General features: G+C 39.7%; 1 protein-coding gene across 8 annotated transcripts in view; it reads right to left on the bottom strand.

Annotated features, from left to right (window-relative positions):
* Positions 1-24,312, bottom strand: part of ZNF521 (zinc finger protein 521) — a 232,445-nt gene that overhangs the window by 185,101 nt on the left and 23,032 nt on the right. For all 8 annotated transcript variants that reach the window (XM_074899058.1, XM_074899050.1, XM_074899051.1 and 5 more), the window contains one exon: positions 22,376-22,555. Coding sequence is in view for 6 of the 8 variants with exons in the window: in XM_074899050.1 (XP_074755151.1) it covers positions 22,376-22,555 (180 nt within the window). In the remaining 2 variants the exon portion in view is untranslated. The remainder of the gene's footprint in view (positions 1-22,375; positions 22,556-24,312) is intronic.

Below are 24,312 nucleotides of genomic sequence, written 5' to 3'. Positions count from 1 at the left end.
ATTTGGTGAAGAGCTAAGACCCAAATCATAATGAAACTCTAGGGTGATTTGGTCCTATCTCCTATAAATGCCTAACAAGAAAATCTGTCTCTAAGTCTATGCTTACTCTGTTCATCTAGCTGAAATCCATCTGGAGGAGAAAGAGGGATGGTGAAGATTATATTGTGCTTGGGCACAAGAGTTGAGATGGGGCTTGAAAAGAGACTTATTTTTGTCTCTCCATTGTTTTTCATGATTCAAGGAGTTAACTGGTCACCTGGCAGAACCAAGCAGGATTTAATCTTTCCCTTTGATGCACAACTTGACTTATGAGGTTTTTCCCTCATCTTCTTAGAGAGTAATGGAGATTGGCCACAATTTGCATAAATGTGGGAGGGAAGCTCTTCTCTCACCCTGGGTGCCTAGTGGTGGTTTTCCCCCATACCCAGAGGGTTAAATCAATCACACAATAAGGAGTTCAGAAACAGAATTTTTCCACCAGGTGGGAGAGACCTTTCCTCTGCAGTATGGCATCATCTGCTTCCCATGATCTTTTGGAAGTTTTATTTTAAAAATAACCTGCTACTGCAAGGACATTTTGGCAACAGCCTGAGTGTCTTCTGTGATCTCCCTCTGGCATAGTATACTTGTGGCTTTTTGTCTCTGAGTACAGGCTTTACAGCTTGTGGTGTAAGGGAGATGTTCCAAAATTATGCTGTTGATGGAGTGTGAAAACTAGTCATCAGTGGTATCGTACCCCAAGATAGCTGGTCACCTCAATGATGCAGGTCCACTCCTGACTTTTATTCCTGCAGCAATGCTACAAATATCTTAAAAGAGGAGACTTCCTATCTGACAATAGTATAATCAGCACCAAAGCCAGTAACTAACATACACTGTATGTTTATGGTTCACAAGGCATCACATTGTTAATGAGCAGATAAAACAAGAAGAAAGGGCTGTTCTTTGTTTACATCACTCCCCTCATAAGCAACAGATGTCCTGATAGACTAGACTGCATTGGCTTTGTTGGTTGAGAACCTCCCGCTGGCCCTGGATGAGAACCAAGCATCCATACTGATTTTGTTACAATTGACAGCTACTTTTGTTACTACAAACCATGAACTGTTGCTGACTCATCTGTGGTCCCATGGGCACAGAGGAAATAATGTATGGAGTCATACAGTGACTCCATGTATTGTTTTCCTCCTAAGATGACTACTACTTGCTCACTCAAGAGTGCTTTCTTGTGGGGTGCCACAGTTTCCTGACATCACCCTTCCTGGTGACTGTGTACATGAAGAAATGGCCAGCAGAATCACATTATTCTGCTTTTTGTCAATGACACTGAATGATTATCCATGTTTTGCCAGGACCAAGATTTAGGTGAAGACAAGCCATCCAACACCTAGTCCACTGTACTGGCAGTGAGTCACACCTAGTTCCCAGAAGCACAGAAGGACCACACAGACTCTTTCCAGAGGGGCAAACATGCTGGAATTCTTTGGTGTTGTGCTGTGGTCCTGCTGGGTTTCCATGTTTTGGGCTATCCAGAAAAAGCCAACAGACAAACAGCCTTCTTGTGTGATGTGAGAGGCTCTCATGGTTCGATGTACAGACTGAAGTATAGATTACCTTTATATTCTCCTACAGAATTTCATCTCTAGAGCACTTCAAAACTTCAGCTGATGAAAGATGCAGAAATACCATTACTGAATACAGTTTTATGCAGGAACATCATGGTTTGTATTCTGTCATCCACTTTGACCCTCAGATTCCTTTCAGCCACAGCTCACGGTGCTGCTTTTATCCAGGTCTTACTTAACCTGGGGCCTATACATAACAGAGGACAGATTACCTGAGATGCTTTACTCAGAAGGACACTTCTCCGGTTATCCCCTAAAAAGCTGGCAGGTGCCCTCTATAAAATCTCCAATTACATGAATTCTGTTTCTCTTATTTTATCACTGTTTAGATTTGCCAGCTTTGATGCTGCAGGGCCAGTTCGGTGTGGGCTGTGTTTTGGCTGAAATGTGCTAGAGGAGGAAAGAAAATGGGGAAGAAAGCTACAGCTGATTTAGAGAATAATTGTGGAGAGTTTAAATAGCATTTGCATACTGATCCCAATTACTGCTCCCATTTTTACAATTCCTGGCAAACACAGTTTTATAAACTGAAAAAAACAAGCTCATGTATTTATTTGTTCTCACACAGGGCTTTTTGTCATGACAGTCTATAAATGCCTACCTTGACATGTCATCAAGACTTCATCCCTTAAAACATTTTTCTCAGCCTCTTCGGTCATGGAAGCTGCGGGTGTCATACTCAGACAGTGTAGCTTTGAGGGGGTGCATGTACTCCTCAGACATTCAAAATCAAGCATTCATTATGGCATATGCCATTGAGAATGACTTGTTTTTATATTCTGCTCAGTGAACCAAGATTATCTACTTCACTGAGAAGAACTATGTAAGAGACCATCTCCTTTGTTTATTCTGTTTCAGACAGACAAAAGGCAAGTTTGATGAATGACACATGGATGCCTCGAAGTTGTTAACTAGAACCATTCTATGGTTTCCCACTCCAGAGCTTCACCCTGTCTCTGATAACACGGCAATCCCCCATACTTTCAAAGGGAAACGGCCTTACATCTTACCCAAAAATGCTTTTCTGCCTTAAAATACAGTGGCAAGGCTAATTTTCTTGTCAGCATAGGTTACAGCTTGTTGGTCCAGATCACATTTGCAGTGGGAAGTAATGTAATGCTCCCTTTTGATTTCTCCTGGCCAGCAATCACTTCATTTCTGAAGCAGAGTGCTGTGTGAGTCTGCTCTATAAAGCCCTGTCTCATGAGCACTGTAGATGTCCTCAAGGCATAAGTCTGATAGTAGTCCAGGTAACTGTGAACACCACCTGAGTGAGGCAGGATAATAATACAGATGGCAGCAGTGTCTATACTTCACCAGGTTATTCTCTTTTATTTTCATTTTCTATATTTAAAAACCAGTCAGTGTGCTCCAGCTTAAAAATAATGATAAATAAATCAATTATTTGAATCTCCTCAAGAATTTTTTGAGCCATATCTCTAATAAGATCTCAAAAAAAGACCTGTTAGTATTCTCAAGTTACTACCACTCAGCAGCTGAGCTAGCTGTCTACAGCAGGGTCCTTTTCATCACATGTACACTTGAAGTTTGGGTTGGCGATACTAATAGCACACCCTTGAACTGTGTCTCCATTCTTCAACGTGACACTAAAAGTGGACTGTGCTGCTCTGGAGCATTTTGTCAGCTCACAGTGACTGAAAGATCCTCCCCGAGGCTCTTTTCTCCTTAATATCATGCAGAATTTCTGCCTTTTCTTTCAAAGGAAAATTCCTTGTTTAACTTCTCTGGGGTCACTGTATACTAGTGCAGAAAAACAGGTGCAAGACAGGTCTCTCTTTCATGTTAAATTTCCGTATGCTTCAATTCTCCATAGATAATTCACATCATTTCTGGATCAAATTATCTGGTTTTAACTACTGACAGGATCAAATTAACAAGGAAAAATGGAATATAAAATGAAACACATTGTAGTAAGGGTGTGACACAGAGATGTACTGCTAACAGACCGTATTCTGTTCCCCTGTTCAGAAAGGTACCTGTACACTCCCCTAACTTACAGCAGGCCAACAGTGAACAAATTCAACAGGCTGAGCAATGCATTTGAAGTTAACTACACCTCTGCCTTCAGTGATTGAAAGACTCCATCTCCTGGATTCAGTCACCTGCCAAGTTCAGAGGACACAGGTGTGAAACTACTGTTTTCCACAGAAATTCGTATTTCAAAGAGTTGACTCTATGAAAGGACTGTCACACTATGCAGACAACATGCAACATCAACAACCAAGTTAAGCGGAAACTAGCACATTTCTGTCCTTTGCAAATCAAGTACACAGACTTGGCACATCCACACTGTGCATTAAAGCACACATAAAATACCCAAGTTACCGGGGATCTTGCCAGCCCTGGAACTGAAGCGGCATCCTGAGAAAGATTTGCTCACAAGTTAATACAACTCTCTTACTTCAAGAGCTAAACTATCTCTGCATGGCATTATCCCATACAATACAGACATAACACAGTTACTGCTCACTACTGCAAGGCTCTTTGCACTGAGATCCATTCTACTCCATCCAATGCAATAAGCTTTTCTTCTTCGTCACCCTCTTGCCTTCTGACACCCAGATGACAAATTCTGGGTAACATCAGCAATACAGGAGCCGGAATGTCCATTATCTGCTTGTGCTCAGCTTTCCTGTACTTCAGTAGACATTCATATTATGAACAAAGAGTTCCTGAACAAATTCACCTTAAGTTCCCAAATTAATCTGGTTATTACACTGAGCACAAGGTTCTTTCCTCAGGTATTTACTTCTTCACTTGCTCTAGCAAACACCAATAAGTAACAGCAAATAAAAGGCCAAAGAAGGCTGCCACAGTAATACCTAACTACTACTTTTAGAGAAAAGGTTAATCTTTGTGTATGTTGAAATTACTACACTGAAATCCAGAGTTCTATTCCCTCATTTTGGATGCTAGTTCTGCTTTCAGCATCACTTAAAAGCACAGAGTTACAGTTGTCATTACTCTTTTGCTGGGTCACATTTATTCATGCCAATATTTAAATCTTTTAAGTTTCATGAATTAAACTGGAACAGTGATGAGGGTGGAGGAACAGAGGACTGTTTTGTTAGCTTTCAGTGCAAAGTGACATAGGTCTAAGGCACCTCTGTACCCTTTCAGCTACTAAGATATTTATTCAGCAATTAAAGATTTTAGCAATCATGTTCTCCACTTCACCTCACTTACACGATTTGCCATCCTTTCATTTCTTCCACAGAAGACATTTTACATGTCTGCAAAATTACTGAGACTGGAGATCCATTTGCAAGTCATAAGCTCGTTTCAACGAGCAGTACATTATGGTCAGTAAACTAAATGTTGGGCATACTTTTATGCATACCTATTTTCAAATCATCTGAACAAATTTATATGGTATATAGTTATGCAAAACAGCCAGAGTTAACAGATGTTGCCCTCTAATCTTTAAAGCCTCATCCTTTACTTTGGAGTTGCAGAGAGAAGCATTTGAGATCTCAAAGAAAACACACACTTCTGAATACAATTCTATAAATAGTAGCAATTTGTTAAAGGGCTTGCTATACTTTTCATAAAGAAAGATTCCCAGAAAACGTTTTCTGAAATAGAAGCTTTGATAGATAGGATCCTGTAGTTTAAATCAATATATAGCACTGTAGCAAAGCACTGTTGGTGCAAGTTTTATGCTTCCAGATCTTACTTTCCAGTCAGATTCCACAAAGCCTAAGTTCTCTTTGTATCCTAAATACAAGGGAACAATCTGTCATGGGAAGAGGACAACATGGAAACTAGTTCCATGCTATTACAGCTATATGGAAATCCACTATGTGAGTGACTGGTAGCATATGCAAGCACCATGACTTACTTTCTGTAACAGTATTAACCGGCATAACTAGTATAAGGAAAGGGCTAGCTTAAAATCCTAATTAAATTACTAGGCCTGGTTTTTACCAGTAATTTCATCCTGGAATGCCATATATTCCTATTTTCCATCTAAGTCAAAGGGAAAATGGCAAAGAACAGTAAGAAATGCAACACCACTGAACAAAGAACCTCCCCCTTCACATCTTTCATTCCTCATGGCTCTAGCAGAGGATCTCGTGCACTTTAACCGCATGATACTATTTAAGAACAATCTGAATAAGCAAGGTAGAATTATTATGTCTTTTGTGTGTGCTACTTTTTCTTTTAAAATAACCTGTGCATCTTAATGCCCCAAATCTGGAAGTGGAACATTCCTGAATAACAATTCCCTGGTATACCATTTCACTTCACATGCAAAAGTTTCCTTCGCTGATGGCCTGGAAGAAGCAGTGGAAAGCATTAGATTGTGGGATGGTCAAAAGAGCAAAGCAATGAGAAGAATGTTAATATTCAGTGAAATTACTTACCTTTGCCTGTAAAGTTAAATTCTTGTCTGAAGTTTAATGATTTTCAGTCTGGGAATAATTTCTTTGTGCTTTCTCAACTTAGAGAAAACAGTAGTACTTCTGGGCTCAGTCTGAGACAAGAGACCATTAAATGTGCCAGAAAGGTGTCTTTTAGGGGAGGTAACAGCTGAGCAGAGCGTTTCAGGATCACAACTTCAGATGCAAGCATGTATATCTCACCTTAAGTGATTAAGTTCATTTTTTGTTTGAATTTTTAAGTACCCTTAGATCTTCCTAACCTTTCTGAGACAACTGTGAGGATAAATACATCAAAGGCCTAAGGCAAAAAGGTACTGTCACATTGGGAGTTAAACCTCAGACAGACAGAATTTAAGACACACTCAGTATTTCTTCACCAGTCATTGCAATGTGGAAGTTCAAAATGACTTAAAAAAAAAAACAAAACAGAAGAAACTGCATGCCTTTCTCTGGATGAAAACACTGAAGTTACTAACTACACGAAGCAGAGGATTCCGACTGTAAGTAATTACTTCCAAAAAGTGACGGTAATTTGTCTAACTCATCTACTCTCACCTGGTCCCCTCCACATTAAACTATGCACTCTCTCAACCTCTTTCATGTAGGCTAGCTTTTCAGGATCAGTAATTTTAAATAACTTAAAATCTACTCATGGCTTAACAATGGAAGAAATGAGTGGACTTTAAACCTATTTTCTTCATGAGGGAGCAATGGCTTGCATTAATTTTCTTGTCAGCAATCAAGTAGAATCTTTTCCCCGGTTTCTTCCTCAAATCTGTATTAAATAACCATGTCTGTTCTTTCATTTATGAATCTTCTGAAAGGACAGGCAAATAATCGTAACACAGAAGTCCTGAAAGTGAGAAACATTAGTCACTGATGTTCGGATTTTTATTACTCTTAAATTATTTTAAAAAAACAGCAGATCAAATACAGAGCTACATCATTTCCCTTTCTACTAGCGTAAGAGTCTTCCATGTTCTCAGCAGATATAACACAGAAAGGAAGAAAGGTAAGAAATTTAAAAAATAAATGAGAAGTGGGGAGGGAAGACAAGAAGTTAGAAAGACATGGCCTTGAATAATGAGGCAATGTGAAGAAGGTTAATATTCTGTGAAATTACTTAACTTTATCTGTAAAGGTAAATTCTAGTCTGAAGTTTGCTGGCTTTCAGTTTGGGAATAATTTCCTTATGCTTCCTCATCTTAGAGAAAACAGTGGTACTTCTGGTAATGCTAAGAAAGCAGGCTTACTGAGTGGGTTTAATTTTAAATATAAGGGAGGAAGCAAGTCACCAAGCATGCCTTAGATTGGAAACAGGAATTTTATTCTTTCCTCCTTCTTGCTCTAGCTCATAGAAAACAGTGCAGACTGGGTACAGAAGAATCATGCCAAAAAACATATGAGGACTCATTTTATGAGATCAGTTTTGGAGTTGCAAATTTTAAGGTAAAGTAACTTTATTTAACCATCTGTCTTTGAATGATTAATCCACTCACTGCTTGAACTTCAAATGAACTACATAAATCTGAGCCAGGTCTATGTTTTTAAAAAAAAATAGAAATAGGGGGAGAAGTATGAGATCCTGCAGGCATTTTGCTCAGACAGGCTTAGTGTTTCTTAAAATATGGTATGCCTGATTATGCTCATAAGGTCTGGAAAAGGGGAATGCTTCAGTCTTTATTTACACAATACAAGATTACACGTTATTTTAGAAGCATTTCACCAGTGTAGGCTAGCTAGCCACGTACAAAAATAGATACTTCTTGGATCCAGGAGATGATGTACAGTTTCTTGAGGGAAAAAAAGAAGACTCTCCACGTTTCTCATAGATTAAATGCTAGCAAAAATGCTAACTGCAAAGCATATTTTTAATCGAAACATACAATATAATTGTGTTGGAATTTTAACATACAACACCTTTACAGGCAAAGACTACTACACAAAAGGCAACTAAAGAGTTCTATATTGGAGCCATGTCCCTAAAGCCAACATGCAATCTAATTAACTCACAAGGACTCTTCTTTCAAACTGATTTAACTGCTTATTGAGAATTAGTAACAAAGAACAATCTTTTATCCAGCATTTTAAGCAATGTATAAGAAAGGAGAAAGAGAATACTATAATGAATAACTTAGAGACAGTCAAAAGTTGTAACATCTTTTTATAGAAAAAGATGCTGGCTGAAAAATGTGTCTCTTTTCCATCCAAAAAAAAGACACTTCCATAGGAGTAGAAGAAGTGTTAAGAACAGCTTTTACACTCAATGTAAAATTTCTTCAGTTCTAGTGTCACCAAATGCAATTGCAATGTGTAATCAAAACATATTTTTAGTCAATAGCAAAATAATTAATTTTCTTGTTCATTTGTTTGTAAAAGATGTCATTCTCTGCTCTTCCCATTCCTTCTCCTCGGAAGCAGGCATGTAGTTCTGATAAAACTATATACTTCATTGTTAAGAGAATAGCTGGCAAGCCTCTAAACTATGCAAATAACATTTGGATCGCAAACCACATTTACTACACTTGGCTGATGGAAGAATGATTATTCCATGTCTCAATTCACTAAGAGCATACTGACTACCTAAATACACAACATTTCCTGTACCCCTAATAGCTTCCACAGTTTAGTAAACTCATTCCACATATTTACAGTAAAAGATTTCAAATCCAAACTTTTCTTCCACAGATCATCCTGTTCTTATACATCCTAGAATATTATGGAGGGAAAGGGAGAAATGCTGCACACATTTTATAGCAATTGTACTGGGGTCTGTTACAACACGTGGTTTGATTTTTAAGCTATCTAATAAGAGGCAGAACCCTAAGCCTCAATGAGTGTGTACTAGAAAGCATACATTATGCCCTCTATCGAAAATTACGTAATTTGACAGTAAAATGTATAAGTAAGCCCATAATTACCTTAAGCGTCTGCCACACAGTCAACCCTCTGGGCTCACAAGTCAAAATATTGTGCTAGAGCTCCCAGAGAAGAGAGGTAAGGAGAAAAGGGAGGGCCAGGATATGACTTTAGGGTTAAACACTACCCTGAGCTGCTTCCTCGACCCCATGATTCAGAATCGTGTGGGACTGACAGCCCTTGCATGCAGAACAGTTTCTACAGCTATGGCTAGGTTATCAGGGCCAGCCTCCCTCTGTGTATGGTAAAAGAGCTTGTGCTGTCAGTTACCTCTGAAACGAAGGAGTGACAAAGAAGAGTCATACCGTTTTGAAACGCGGAACTCCCATGAGTACTACTCACCTGAAAAACAAAGCAGCAGCCGTTTTTTGGCAACGCATGTGTGGAATAATCCACCCATCTGCATCTTAAAAGTTGCAGTGCAATCTGCTTTTTGTGGACAGCAGAGATCCTGTGGCATTTTTCACAAGAGCAGGAGGTTTGCCACGTTATTCTTGGCCAGAGTTTCCTGTCTCCCCCTACTATGTCTCATGGGTCTTAGCTGCTGTCTTCTGCAAAGCTGGTTACATTTTATGGTATTGTAGATAAATAGTTGTAAAAAAGATACATAGAGAACGGAAGGCATTGTGCAATTCTTACAGGCATATCAAATACAAGGTTTGCCCCACACGCAATGAACAATACTGACACTCTGAACATGTATTTATTAATCTGCTAGCCCCTTTCACCACCCTCACAGCATCAGAACCACTAACTGAGGTGCAGTTTCAAAAGCATTGTATGAAAAAGTCTGTGGGACTCACAGCATACAGAGATTCTCTTTGATTTCGTATCCAAGCACATGAATTTTGCAATAGGTAGAATTTAGCCTTTAATTTGTATTGGGCCCCTTTCCATGCCTATAGAGCAGAACTGCACAAGTAATTTTTAAGCACTTCAGGCACTGTCCAATAACTGAAATGCAACAGAAAAGGCCCCTCATAAAGCCAACTCAGTATACACAAACTCAGTCTCAACAATAAATCAGGGCCAGCTATGCCTGCATTGAGATGACAAAACCCCATATCCTCTGTGGAATACCAAACACTTTTTTGCCTCATGCTTTGAGGGGTAAATGTTCCTATCACTTGGGAACTTCTTGTGATGCTTTAGTGGTATCCACTAGTGGTATCCACTTCTAAAAAAACATCACACAAAAGCTGGAGCATTTATAAAAGTGATAAAAAAGTGATCAAATCAAGAATGAGACTGTTGCAATGGATGACTGTACAAATAACAAGATGGGCTGTAGACCTGCGATTACATCTATGTTCTTGGCTCCTATAAAAAGCATCAAGTCTTTCACAGGCTGTAGAATGAAACTAAGTATACTGAGTGAGTTTCAGTGTGCTATTCTTGCTGAAGTACCCAATAGGAATAGTAGCACTAGTCTAGAGATCCTAGGGGCAAAAAGGCAACAGAGACAAACAGTAGAAAAGTGGAGAGTGAAAAACAAGGGAGCAGAGACAAGGAGGAGAGAAGCAGTGGGATACTCCAGCAGTAGAGAAAATCAACTCCACCCTTCTCAGCCAAAGGGAGAACGGCAGGGATACATGACCTGCTGATAGTGGAAAATGCAACAGAAATAAAAGCACACCTCCAGAAACACTCAGTAAGAGAACGGAAAATATAAAGATAACAAGGACAGAAAAGTAGAGCCTCAGTAGCAAGAATAAGCATACCAAATAACAAGAGAAAATCAAAGACAATGACAGGTTGGAGAGGGTCACAGAAGAGGCAGAATCTAATTTTAATAAGATAAACTGCATTCTTCCATTTTCTCAGCCTTTGCTTTTGAGAGTACCTGCTATCATGTGAGACAGGGGAAGCTTTTCTACTTTCAAACTAACCTGCCATGAGAAACTGTAGCATTAATACAACTATAGGGTTAATACCACAGCCTGTCAGTTGTTTGGGAAGTGCTATTTGGAAATAAGTTTGTTAAGCACTGACTATTTTGAAATGATGAAGAGTGCTGGAAAGGCAGAGATCTGAGTGCCACACAGAAGAATCCTGAGAGTAACAATATAATCGAAAGAGAATTTGAACTCACTAGTAAAAATCCTGCCCTCAACAAACATAATAATGACATTTCCATTGGTTTCAGTGAAGCACAGATTACAGCCAACAACTGATGGATATAAATTGAAACACATTCTCCAGTCAGGCTACACAGATGCTTAGTGAAGGAAAGATTGTCCTGTAATGCAAAATATTCTAATCATAACATGACAGAAAAAGCAAATATTGTAACTGTTTTAAGTATTTCAAATGCAGTTTAGAAGAATAATTAGAATCATACAGAAACCTAGGGTTATTGACAAATTAAATAGTTCAGGACAAAGGATCTGTTGCTTAGAAACTGAATTTACAGGAAAGATCAAACATACTCAGTGTTTTGCAAAAATCCAAGCATCACTACTGAAGTCAGATAATAGCAATAAGAAATAAACACATGCATCTGAAAAATTATTGATGTCATTTAATGTGTTAACAATAAAACTGATGTGTTATGCACTCATGTTGAAGCCTGCATTTGTCAGAGAAAGGTAAATTAGCAACTGCCATTTCATTTCCCTATGCTTTGCTTTTACAGCTGGTAGAAGGTTTGCAAAGTACTTGAAAAACTTGACCCTTCTCCAGCCTCCCCCGCATGAGTCACCCAACCTTCCTTCAGTCATTAGACTGCACTTCCTGCTGGGATCTAGCAGTAAAACAAACGAGAGACACCAGTTCTGATCACGGTGAGGGAGGTAATAAACCAGTGACAAGTATTTTTATGAAATTTAAAATTAATTCCTATATATTAGAGATACCGTCCAAGTGCCAATCCATGACACTATCTTATGTAGAGTTCTATTTCAAAAGACATTTTGAAGCACTCCAGTTCATTCTCTGTCCTGAAAGTGTGCTTTCCTTGTTTACATACAGGCAAAATGATTTACTGCATTTTATGTGCTTCAGAAATACTACAGACAAAAATATTAAATCACTTTACGTGTACGTGTTTAAACTTAACATGATTTTGACAACATTACTAAGGGTAAATTCAAAGCAAAATTTCACAGATAAAGTTCCAGCATTTCATGTCATTATTAAATCTGTGTCAAGTACTCTTTGTCAAGTTTGAGGTTTTTAGGAGTTGACTGCTAGTTCACCTTTTCTAGTTTGCTTCAATTCACCATGGTAACTCTCAGTTCTACCATGTCTTTAATACATCCACATGTCTGGGAAATCCCCACTTTCTTCCCCCCAAACATAAACTCCAAATGAAGCATCCATTGAGAGAAGTGATCGTACTTAGCCAGACAAATTTAATAACAAATTTACCCTTTTTTGTCCACAGACCCTCCTGGTATTTTAGTTCCAAACTTGTCTACTATTACACTAACTGTGCTAAAAGAACTGCTGTCCCCATAAACTTCTTGGGTTCATTCCACAGTGCACACAGGAGACACAACCCCTTTAAACTTCAAGGAGTTCTCATTGCAGTGTAGAAGACAAAAATTCAGAGATTATGGAATAATCATCTCCAAATCGATCAATTTCCCCCTGAAGGTAAAAAACTGAAAGAAAGAAAAAAGTTGAACAGTTCCAGCTTGCCTTCTTGAAGGGAAAGTACCCCCAGGGCATGTTGTAGAATGATCCCCATCTCTTTCTCCTGATGCTTATTAAGAGGTCATAGATCTCAGTTACACTAGAGCATTCCCAAATGATATCCCCAGCTAAGGACTATGACCTCTCAGTACAAGTACAGGGATATAAAATTAGGAATATTAAGGGTTCACATTAAGAAGGAGTTTGCCCCAACTATCAGTCATTTTGGAAGAACAGTTGGAATTAATTGCATATCTGGTGCCTTACAAAAAACAGAGGCTTTAGTTAAAGGGAATGCAGGTTCCAGTGTTTTCCATAGGTGCCAGGACTAAATTTCTACCTGCACATCACAGTGGTTTTCCACAACAGAGTACTCAATACAATACAAATACTCAAAATACAAATTCTCAAAAAGCTTTTTGTGCTTTTTGATATAATAGCTCAGAACACCCTGGGTGAATTAAGATGTGCTTTCTCTTTGTCTTAACCCTGTTCCTGCTAACAAACCGAGTCACAGTATGGAAGCGGAAATGATTTTACAACCATCTCAGACAGGTTATTATGCCAAGACCAGGCAGTGACTGGAATGTCTTTAAGGACCTTTTTTCTCCAATAAGTCTCTTTTTTTTCATAAAAAGCACGTTTTTTACACCCTCCAGGTGATGCTTGAGAGGATAAACTGCGCCCATATAGGTGGTGCATTAGTGAACTACCACATCACCCGGAAGCCTTAACGCTCTACAGCTGGTTGTATAAACATGAATTAAGGTTCTTCTACAACTGTATTAAGCAAAGTGTTAAAGAGCTGTGGGGCATTTTGTTACATTTGGCTTTCAAGCTATGAATTTAACTGCTGAACATATAAGTAATGATAATCTGTTGTACCTCCCATTCCGTTCATTTCTAAATGGTAATTAAAGCAAGCACCAATAATAAAACCAGCAAGTATTTCAAGAAAATTATTTTAGAAGGTGCAGGAAATTCACTATTTAAAAAGACTAATTTGTCATGGCAACAAGACCCATTTTGTAATACACTGACAATGTATTCTAAATATTCCAGTAAAACAGAAGCATATAATAAGCAACAGATATTTACTCTACAGTAACTGATTCTCTGAAACACTGTAGTCAATACAGACTATAGGTGCATATATGTGCATACATGCAAGACAATCATTATTTTATTTTTAATAGTGTGTCTATTAGAATCATACACATGAATTCCCATTGTACTGGGTAAAGGTCAGGGTAGCTATGACCCTGTATCAGCAGCAGCTTTACAATTCAAAGTCTGTATTACTGAGGACTGTGAAAAGCAAGACAAGCTTGGCCACAGGATCCATATTGATTACAACAGTAATTGGAAGCAGCATAGTTATCATAGGGTAAGTAATGACTATTTTTTCTTCTTCACATATGTGCCAGTGTTGATGATTCCCCCTGCTCCCTCCCTTCTCTCCCCTGCAGGCAACCGTCTTCCTTGGACAATGAGAATTAGAAATTTCAGCTGCATAGATTCAATAGTGATTATAGTACTGTTCTCCCAAAACTGGAATGAGCTCTGGCAGTTACGTCCTCCACACAATGCCTGAGAAAGGTCAGTGGATTACCTCATGTCATCACCTGGCAGATCTCAGAAATTGGACCCTCTTCTGAAACAGGCGGGAGATGTCACTTGAGCACTGGGAGAGCGAAGTTAATATTCAGTGGGAAAGACACAGTAGCCAAGCGGTAACACAGAGAGATACCCTGTACTGCCCATTTGGAAATGCTCTGTGAGGAAACGGCTTGACCTTTAGAACACCCAGCAGTGACTATAAATAAATGGAGCAACAGACTGTCAATGTAATAAAGCAAAGTTCTGGATCTAGCTAGGGCAAATTTTTAACAGAGTGCCAGGGAGGCACTTGAACTGAGTCTGAAAAAGCTAGGGAGCTGGGCAAGTCAGTGCTCGGAGACAGGGATGATAAGGTATAGCCAGCTCGGTAACCACAAAATACCAAAGCCAGAAGAACTATTTATAATGTTATCGTAGCTCCTCCCAGAGCCTAATGCTATTGCACTCACCCACAGTGGCATGTCAGGTATGCCTAATTGATACTTTCACAGTCCTATGTCAAAAAAGCACCACATAGACAAGTCCTCTGGTACAGCTTAGGACTATGACCACAAGTCCTACCGCTGAACATGACCTGGTAAGAAAATACCAAAGTAAGGTATATTGTTTACGTAAAACTCTGAGTACATGCTGAAAAACAGACTCTGGGTGACAGGCACATGGGGTCTTTTAACCTGTAAAACAGTGTACTGTTATCCTCAATATTCACTCTTTATCTACAGTGAAAACCTTTTTACTTGAAATGCTTTAAGCAGAAGCACGGCTCAAATGTGTGATGCCCAAGTCCCAGGATGACTGGATCCATGTTCCAGACAGGAACAGATACCTTGTGTGTGCAACAGCACTTTGGCCAAACTCTGCTGCCATACCCCCATTTGTCCAGTAAAGCATGGGTTGCTGCAAGACGGGCCCTAAGAGCTCCATACATGATGCTAGGTTACTGAAATGTAGGACAGTTGAGAGAGAATTGCACCAAGAACTTGACCCGGTAGCCCCTGCACTGGAGGTGCCTACACCAAACCCCTTTGCCAATGAGAGAACTAGAGTCTCCAGTTGAGTGGTTTTGGCTGCAGCCCCGGAATTCCCAGGCCAGCAAGGAGGCGTCTCTGTCCATGGTACTCAGCGAGGCACCGGTTCCCTCCCTGGTGCAGGGACACCAGCTCTGCTCCGGTATCTTCCTCTTACGTTGGGAGTTGAGTTTTCTAGGGTGTAAAGTCCTTTGTGGACACATAGAGTAGATAAGCCAACCAAAGCTATCCTTGCCAGTATGTGCTAAAAGAATCACCTGACTTTTTAGTGATGGAAAATCAGGCTAGAATAAGAGGAAAATAGGAAGCAAAACTGAGGAAAAAATATCAATGAAATATAGACAGGGAACACTCAAAGCCCCTTGGAAGACACCACCACTTGCTTCCTCTCCCACTTCCAAACAGAACAAGACTTCCGGCATTACAATTAATGCTCATGAGCAGGTTTATTACAGGGGTTCCCTGAGCCAAGAATAAGTTACACGATACAGATATCATCTGCTTTCATTTACAAGAGGTCACTGACAAGACAACTTAGGAAGTGCAACAGGCTGCTTTTAAAACACCCAGGAGGTGAAGATCTACAGGTTTCCTGACTGATTAACAATCTCAAGAGCAGAGATTAATGGATTCCAAGCAAAAGGGGGAGGAGTTTATACCTCCTTGCCCATGTTGGCTATTCATCATGGATCTACTGTCTCTCAAGGTAAGCACAGGGATTCTGAAGAACAGCAAGAAGGCTATGCAGCCTACTTTCACAGTTTTCAGCTCCAGCATACACAAGTTCCCTCCACATCTGAGCAGTACCAAGCTACCTACAGAATTATTTATACCGAATTTTGAAAAGAAAATCTAAGAATTCAATTATCAAGACCTTCATCTATCCTCCCTAGAAGCATGCAGTTTTGCATATTAAGTTCTGTATGGTAGATTCTCCAAACTGCTACAATTTTAGCAGGCCTTGGCCATTCTGTAATGAATATACATCTTCCATCCAAGTTCACTGACAGGCTTTATACTACTCTCTGAATTAAGAATTATGATCTTCGGAGACAGAGGTTGCAGTTACTACCCTATTCCCCCTTCTCCCCAAATACCAGCGATCCAGAGTTGCAGATATGGGTCCTGGACCACGTAATTCTGAAAGAATGTGAGTCCATAACTTGCAAACTCAAAGAAGTGCATTAAACTAACATGTGTGTTGGCTGGGACAGGAAACTGGAGGAGTGGGTCTGCTTTCCACTGCCTCCGTCAAACAGAATGTAATTTTGTGGAGAAGTCAGAAGTTTGTGGTCCAAAGCAAATGGAAAAGTAGAAGGATGTCTCTCTAGTACAGCAACTGGAAAGGTCTCAAAGGAAAAAGAGAGGCTCAGGTCCCCAGTCCAAGCACTGTTTGTCTTTCATTCAATAACTGTTTAATGTAAAATCCATATGCAGTCCTTGGTGCAGGAATTCTCAAGAGAAACAGGGTGACTCTCTCAAGTGAAGTAACTGTACTTGGCAAACAGTGCTTGGCAGTGTGCCACTAACTGCAATGAGGCAGAATGAATATGCTTTTGGTGCATCATACATGCATTTAACTTCTTAGGGTCCTTGTCCTCAGAAGCACTTTTATCAAGCTCAGATTTTTCTCTGTACTGCAGAAATGGCCAAGGACCCTTGCCATGTATCTTTTCTTCAAACAGATAGTAACAACTGAAAAAACAGTGGCAAGATCTGCAATATATTTGGCCAGCTCTAGGATTCTTTTGCTAGCAGGAAGAGCAATTCTAGCTAGAATATCAAAGCATGACAATGCCAAGCGCTCACAAAATTTATCTTGTAGTCTCACTGTGCACAGCATACATCCTTTGGGACAAAATCCCCTGGAAAGTTTTCAAGTCTTCTAGTGAAGGAGATGGTCCTGGCATTACCAACTCATTCAGAAAGATGAAAGATTCCTGGGCACTAGGAAGAAGAGAAAAGAGGCAAGAGAAGGAAACCATTACACTGGAATCTCTATTACCTCCCATTTGGTAAGTCCATGATCACTTGTGGTGCATGCTGCCTGTGAAGCTGTTAGGTATCACACCTCTTATTTCTAGACATGCAAGGTGTTTCTCAAACACACAAGAGAATGATATCCATGAAAATTAATTTGGTCATAATTGGAAACACAGAAATACTGACTTAACTAGAAGTTCCCAGCCTAGTGATACTCCAGTGCTGATAGAGAGCAGTACTCAGAACAACTGGTCCCCAATATATCTAGCAGAATTATTTTCAGATGGCATGTGAGAGGAATCTCTGAGCAGGACTACATCTCCTTATTGGCAGGGAACACAGAGCTATAGCCAGTAACCTTTCCAACATCAGAAACAACTTGGGATAACATTAATAGCTCTCAGCTCTACCTGACATACTTACTCAACCTGTCAAAGCTCAAGAACTAAGCTAGAGCCCAAAGCGTAAAACTAAGTCTACCTAATCACCTAAAGGTAAAATAAATATCCCCAATGGAGAAATATCTCCTGTCTTTTACCTCAGAACACCCTTAGCCTTGAAGCTAGAACTGCATATGATTCAGTAGCCTACATTGAGTTTTACAGCCTGTGATGCCAATGGGGCTAGTAGGAAAAGTCCTGTAACACACACTAGGTCTACTGATGCTCAGGCGGAGGATGGCAGTCGTGTGTACCAGCACATCCACTGCTGTTGAGTTGTTCAACAACTCTGCCAACTAGACTGGCATGTTCACTGCATGTTTGACTGCAAGCAAGGCAGCACCACAGGATGCGCCTTTTTCTAGTATTACTCTGGTTATGACTGAGACTTCCAATGCCAAAGCAATCTACAGCATCTTCAAGAGAACCAAGCTTGCGCTGAATGCTTCTGAACACAGAGTCAGCCAGCGGAGAGGTAGTTCTCAAATATACAGAGGAGACTTCATAGAGTACAATCCCTGAAGACTGAAAGGGTCAATAAACAACACAAAGCACTGCACAGGGAGAAGTGATTATAAATCAAGCAGAAGAAGATTAGGGGAAGTGTCTGACAAATTGTGCCTCACCAACAGTATACATGGCAGCACTGCAAAAGGTTAAGTTTATTTTCCTGTTGGCAGAAGGAAAGAAGGTGCAGTCGAGGGTTTATCAGTAGTGCACCACTTTTGATCCTGCATGCATGTTCCTACAGTGAGATCCAAACCAACACATACTAGGAGGACATAAGGTTCATAACCATGCTAATTGGATCCTTTACTTATATACACAACTTAGAGGATGACGATGTGCAAGTGGCTAACGAGTTATTAAATGGAAATGCTGCAGGAAGGATAAAGTGAGAAATGCATCAACATCAGAAACACTATTAAATCCATAATTTTATTGCCAATCTTTTGTAATGACTAAATTAATATAGTTCAGCATCTTATCTGCCCACGGCTATAAGTATTGCGAAGAAATTTTTTGGACTTCTCCTCCCATTTATCCACTATCTGTATTCCACAAACATCACAGGAATTGTCAGCAATTAACATAAATAAATCATCACCTTTTCACAGAAAGCTTCAGCGCAAGAATTTCAGACGATAGCAAAAAATATTAATAAATAGCTCATGAAGGGCCTGTTCCATCCCCCATTGAAGTCAATGGGAATCTTTTCATTGACTTCAATGGATATTGGATCAGACCCAAATTGAAAAGATCAATAGTGCACACATTAGGATAAAAGAGCAGCTATGTCCTCCTCTAGAAAAAGAACATGAGTTCAATTCAAACAACGGATTACAGGAAGGAACCAGTTGGGGAGAACTTTCTTCTTCTCCTTTGAAAAAATCTGCAAGAGAACAGCAATTCAAGATCCCGAGAGCTAAATCTCACAGAGTTGTAAGTAACTCTCATCTTCCACTATCCTCTGAATAGGCGGGGGTGACTGACACTTTGAGAGATTGGGACCACTGTTTAATAAACCAGCTCCCTTCTCCCCATTCCTGTCTTTGGTTGAGAGTGCAGAAGGAAGACTCACTAAAGCAATTTTACTCCTTCCACTGAAGTGTCAAAGCTTCAGAAGAACACATCTAACATTTTCAAATGTAAAAACTAGAAGGTCCAGTATCAATTTGAGAACTTACAGTGGCAAGCCCCATTCTCAAGCATGTTGGTAAAATTAGGAGCAGTCAAGACAGTATGACACTCAACTCTCATGTTTTATATTCAGAATTTTACCAAAGGGTTGTCTTAAGCCACTCTTTTGCCATCCCATTTGTGCCATCAACATAACTGTTGATTTACCCAGTATAACCACATGGAAAGTGACCCTACAACTGGGTCAATATGTGTAGTTCATAAATTCTTGCAGTTCAGCTCCCTATGAATCTCACAGAGCACCTCCAAAGCTCAGTAAAATCCATACAAGCTGCAGCTGGCTGAACCATATGAACAATCAGGGTTTGGAAGGCTTCAGAAGTCAAATGTGAACTTCAGAGTCTGACAGCTGTGCCATTTTTACATAATGGACAACTTAGGAGACCTTTCAGTACCTGAGATGAGGCCCAGGTTGGAAAGATCACACATTGGGACAGATGATACACTCTGCCCTTCTCCAGAGAGAACACAGTTGATCCTAACAACACAACAGGGTAGAAAAATTTCAATTTTGGTAAACTTCTTGCCTTTCATTAACAACTCAGTGATGGACAAATACCTCGGGGTGTCTACTAGTTTCATTGGGACTCCTTCATAAAGAGACAACAATTATGTAACATACTGTTGCATCAGAAGACTGTGATGAGAAAGGGAGGAGCAAACACTCTTCCATGGTAATACATTTTTTGAAAACTAAATCTGAGTGTGGCACCCAAAGGCACATGTGGAAGTCCAAGAGAAAGACAATAGTCCAGGGAGCTTGCCTAAAATGTTAAAAGCAAACTTCAGTTTTGTCGAACATATTGTACTTCAGAAGAGAAAGGTAAGCTTCTTGTGTGTCAACTGTTTGCCACTGATTATCTAACAATAATCTAAACCAATGAGGCTTTCTTAAATATTGTATCCTTAGTGTTAGGCCATACATGCAGCTTAGGACCCTGCACTGAATTCACCTCACTAAGCACCTTTTTAGTATTTTTTTGCTGGAGAAAGAAGAAATACTCAACTCTGGCCACTCCATTAAGACCGCTCTCTCAACTTAAGGGTGTATTTTGATCATTTATATTTAGAAACAGGACAGTTGGCTTTTTGTCAATTTGATAGTCCAGAAGGGTGTGCAGTTTAGGTTTTTGGTCACTTCATTAGCTTTTACACAGTCTGATCTCTACCCATTCACCATCACAAGCTTCCTTGTAGTTTTAGGAATTTAAGCAATTTCCTTCAAGATTCATTTTCATTTTCCCATCCTCTGACACGTATTCCTGCCTTTACAGATGCACCCCAAATGGACTAATCTGGCATACTTGTTTTCACTTCTGTTTAGCCACAAACTCTCTACAAGAACTGCTGTGGTTAGAAGCAGTGCTCCGGGACTCTTCCTACTTAGGGCTCCCCCCACCTGCTTTTCTTCAGTCTCTCAACCAAACTGTGCAAGCACTGTTCAGTGCACTCTGCTTGCTGCTTACAAGCAGAGAAACCACTTGTTAGAAGCAGAGAGGGGGGGTGGGTACTAACTAACTGGAAAGGAGAAATAGCTGTATCAGACCAAGGTGAAAAAATGGGGATGAATAAATAGGATCAGAGGCAGTAATGGGGAGATCGAGACAATCAGGGCAGGGGGAATGCTTTCTGGAAGAGGGAAGAGACAAGCTAAAGCCACTAATTTTTCAGCATAGAAAGAACAAAAGAAAGAAGAGAGGTGTGAAGAAAAGGAAAGAAAAACATTAAGTTTTTTAAAGTCAAGAGAGAATGTCCATACTGCCATAAAATATGAGCAATACAGACAAATACATTCTAGAAGTCTGTAGCAGTGATTAGGGAATGGCCAAACTGGCTGTATTTGAAGTTAAAAAAACATTTTACAGGTAAGAAAAGGCAAAGAGATGTATTAATAAGAGTTTCTTGCTGTAGCAGGTTTTCATCTTCCGTAATTTGAAGTTGGGATTAAAACCATTTGACAAATTCACATTACTTCCTGACCATTCCTTCTATTCCTGCCTACTTATCCTCTTCTGCTCACCTTCTTTTCACACTTTATACCCAAGAGCAGTACTGCTACTTGACTTTTATGTCATCCTGCCAAGACTTAGCCTATGGATCTACTGGAATCAAAAATAACTCAGAAAGTTCTCCAAACATGAGCACATGCATACTTTCTGAAAGCATTCCCTTGTTTGCAAAGTCGTAATAAAGAAAGGCTTTAATATAACTGCACAGTACAATAAATAAATTTTACATTGTAGAGACTAAAACTAAAAGCACCATCAAACAAAAACCAAAACCACCTTTCTGTTTGGACCTACAGAGCATACCATCAAAAGAAAGACCTACTGAATCTAAAGGGCAAAACTACTTCAGCAGATTTCATGGGGTTTCCTCAGTGAGGGGGCTAGACTCATTTCAAAGAGGAAGCTAGGTTGGCTACAGGTCCATTCAACCAGCTCTGCTCAACTCAGTAATATCTGACCAGTACTCAGTTCTACCCCTTGACTAAAGCTGGGATTTTATTTTCCCTCTAACAATTTACTTCATTCCTCTCAACTTTCAGTTACTGATTACTGTGCAGTCATTTGTAGTTAACAGATTAGATTAATGCAACATCCAGCCCAGATCTGCAACATGTTGTTGTGCAAATTCATTCATTATATGGCTGCATTTAAACCCCACTTATAAATACCCTGTGCGTTCACAAGTGACTTAAAAAAATACGTGTATAAGCAAAGTACAGAAAGCTGTAAACAGCATGAGTCTAGAAAATGCACGCAGCAGTTGGGCACAGACAGCTAACAAACACTTTAAATACAGTGACAATGCAGTAATTATCTATGCATTCTTTGAAATTTACAGTGCTCCATTTACAGTATAATTCTGTCCCAGAATCTGTTTATAAAGGTCTCACCCATGCATTCAAGCACAGGAGTAAAATAACTGAGAAAGGAGGAGGAAGACCAGAAGCAAAGGATGGGAATCACAAACAGAACAGTGCAAGAAGCCACAAAGTGATAAGTATTGTTTACCTGTCAGTTGACATTGATTAATCTTGTGTTCTGTGATATCACTCAGTGACTCAAACACCTGGAGGCAGCTGTCACAGCTGTGCACAGCTTCTTCTTCTAACTCCTCCCCTTCATCCGGCCTTTTCTTACAGTCTAGCACTTCTCCATCTTCTGCCTTGTCTTCTAGTTTACAGTTAGGGTCTGAAAGAAAATCAAGACCATGACATCAGGCATCTAAGAAGAGAACCTTTAAAAAGAAAAAAAAAAAAAATTAAGATAGGTTCTTGTGGCAATAATGAAAAGAAACATGTTTGGCATGAGCCTGCAGCACACAGTAGATTTTATTGCTAAATAAGCAAAAGAGGCTTTTTTCCTTATTTTTTTTCTAATCTCGATAAAAGGAGAATTTCATCTACTCCCTCAAATGCAGGTCCATTTCTTACTCAAGCAATTCTTCCATGCTTCAATGTTAGGTTTGTCAATTTTATCACAGCTATTGAAGCTGCTTTGATCATTGTAAGAAAGGATAAGCCACCTATGCAATTAGTTTCCAATAAAAAGAAAAATCAAATCAATGATTGTGCTGGAACTTCTTTTCACTGTTAACTACAGCATTTCACAGGAAATTACCAGAATTAAAAGACTAGCAAATTTGATTTACATAAACATGAAATTAATCTTGGTTTTACAATCCCTTCCAATACTCTTATCACCACACTATTTGACACAAAGCAAGTCCTGGAAAGATTACACCCTGGGTCAAAATGCTACACATGCTTTGAACTTGTGTATGACTTAAGACAAAACCAATACAATTCCTTTATTTGTCAGATCATGGAAAACTTGAAACTACTGTAAAACCTAAACAGTGCACAAGGTGAGTTTTGTCTGTTTGACATGTTAACAAGTATTTTGGGGATAGCAGGATAGCTCTAATCCTGAGCCCAGCTGAAGCTTCTAAACTGGAAGAAATGTGCAGTCTCACCACCATGCCCTACACCCAGAGAAGCCACACAGCTCGCTGCACTACCTCAGTTCAGCAGATGATCAGTGCAGAGTGAGATAATGCACTCTAGAACTTTTCCTCCTCTGAGGAGGAGCAGAGTAGCTTTAACTACTTCTGACTTTTTGCCCACTTTACTAAAAGCTTCCTTCAAAAGACAGAAATAAAACAATCTGTCTTCCCTAATAAAGCAAGCTGGCACTTAACTTTGTTTTTCCTTGGGAACCACAGTACAACAAGTGAAATGCAAAAGAAAAATGGCTGTGTACATTCCAGCAAAAGGCATGCAAGTGTTTCACCACTTTTCTCTTTTCTGTTTTGGCCGCCTCATCTTTCATTTTAGGTATTTGAGAGAACTAAGACTGAAACAAGTCATTTTAGAAAACACGGACAAACACATAATAACAGGAGATTGTGCAAGTACATTTTAAGATGTTACACTCTTCAGCCAAGCTGGTGATTAACCAGAAATAGGATTCTCGACCACAGCAACACAGAGATGTCATCTGTGAACCCACTTTATTTAGCATTGCAATTGATCAGGATCATGCACAACTACTGGAGAGAAGCTAAAACATGCTAACACTAAATTCAGATTAGAATGGGGAAGCAGTGAGAAGGAGGAGGGAGATTCCTGTTTAAATCACTCTTAAATCCTCTCTCAGCCCCCTACAGTGATGTGGGCACAGCCATTTCTGTATTTGCCACTGTGCACAAAGCGCAGGCGTTCTTGCTGCCCACAACAAAGGTCAGGGCTCTCATCACTTTCCTAAATCCTTTGGTCCATGCTGCTGCACCCTGCCCTTTATCTGCTCAAATACAGACGGACCCGCAAGCAGAAACTGGAAATGACCCATGTCAGGAAGTCTTCCCCATGCTATGTGGCTCATGATCAAAACAGAGGAATTTCTTTGACAGGGGTAAAGGGCAGAATTTATTTTTAAGGGAATTATAT

This window comes from Athene noctua, chromosome 2 (assembly GCF_965140245.1).
Source record: "Athene noctua chromosome 2, bAthNoc1.hap1.1, whole genome shotgun sequence".
Classification (NCBI taxonomy): Eukaryota; Metazoa; Chordata; class Aves; order Strigiformes; family Strigidae; genus Athene; species Athene noctua.
The sequence above is the reverse complement of the archived record's forward strand: the minus strand, read 5'-3'. Positions and strand labels throughout refer to the sequence as shown.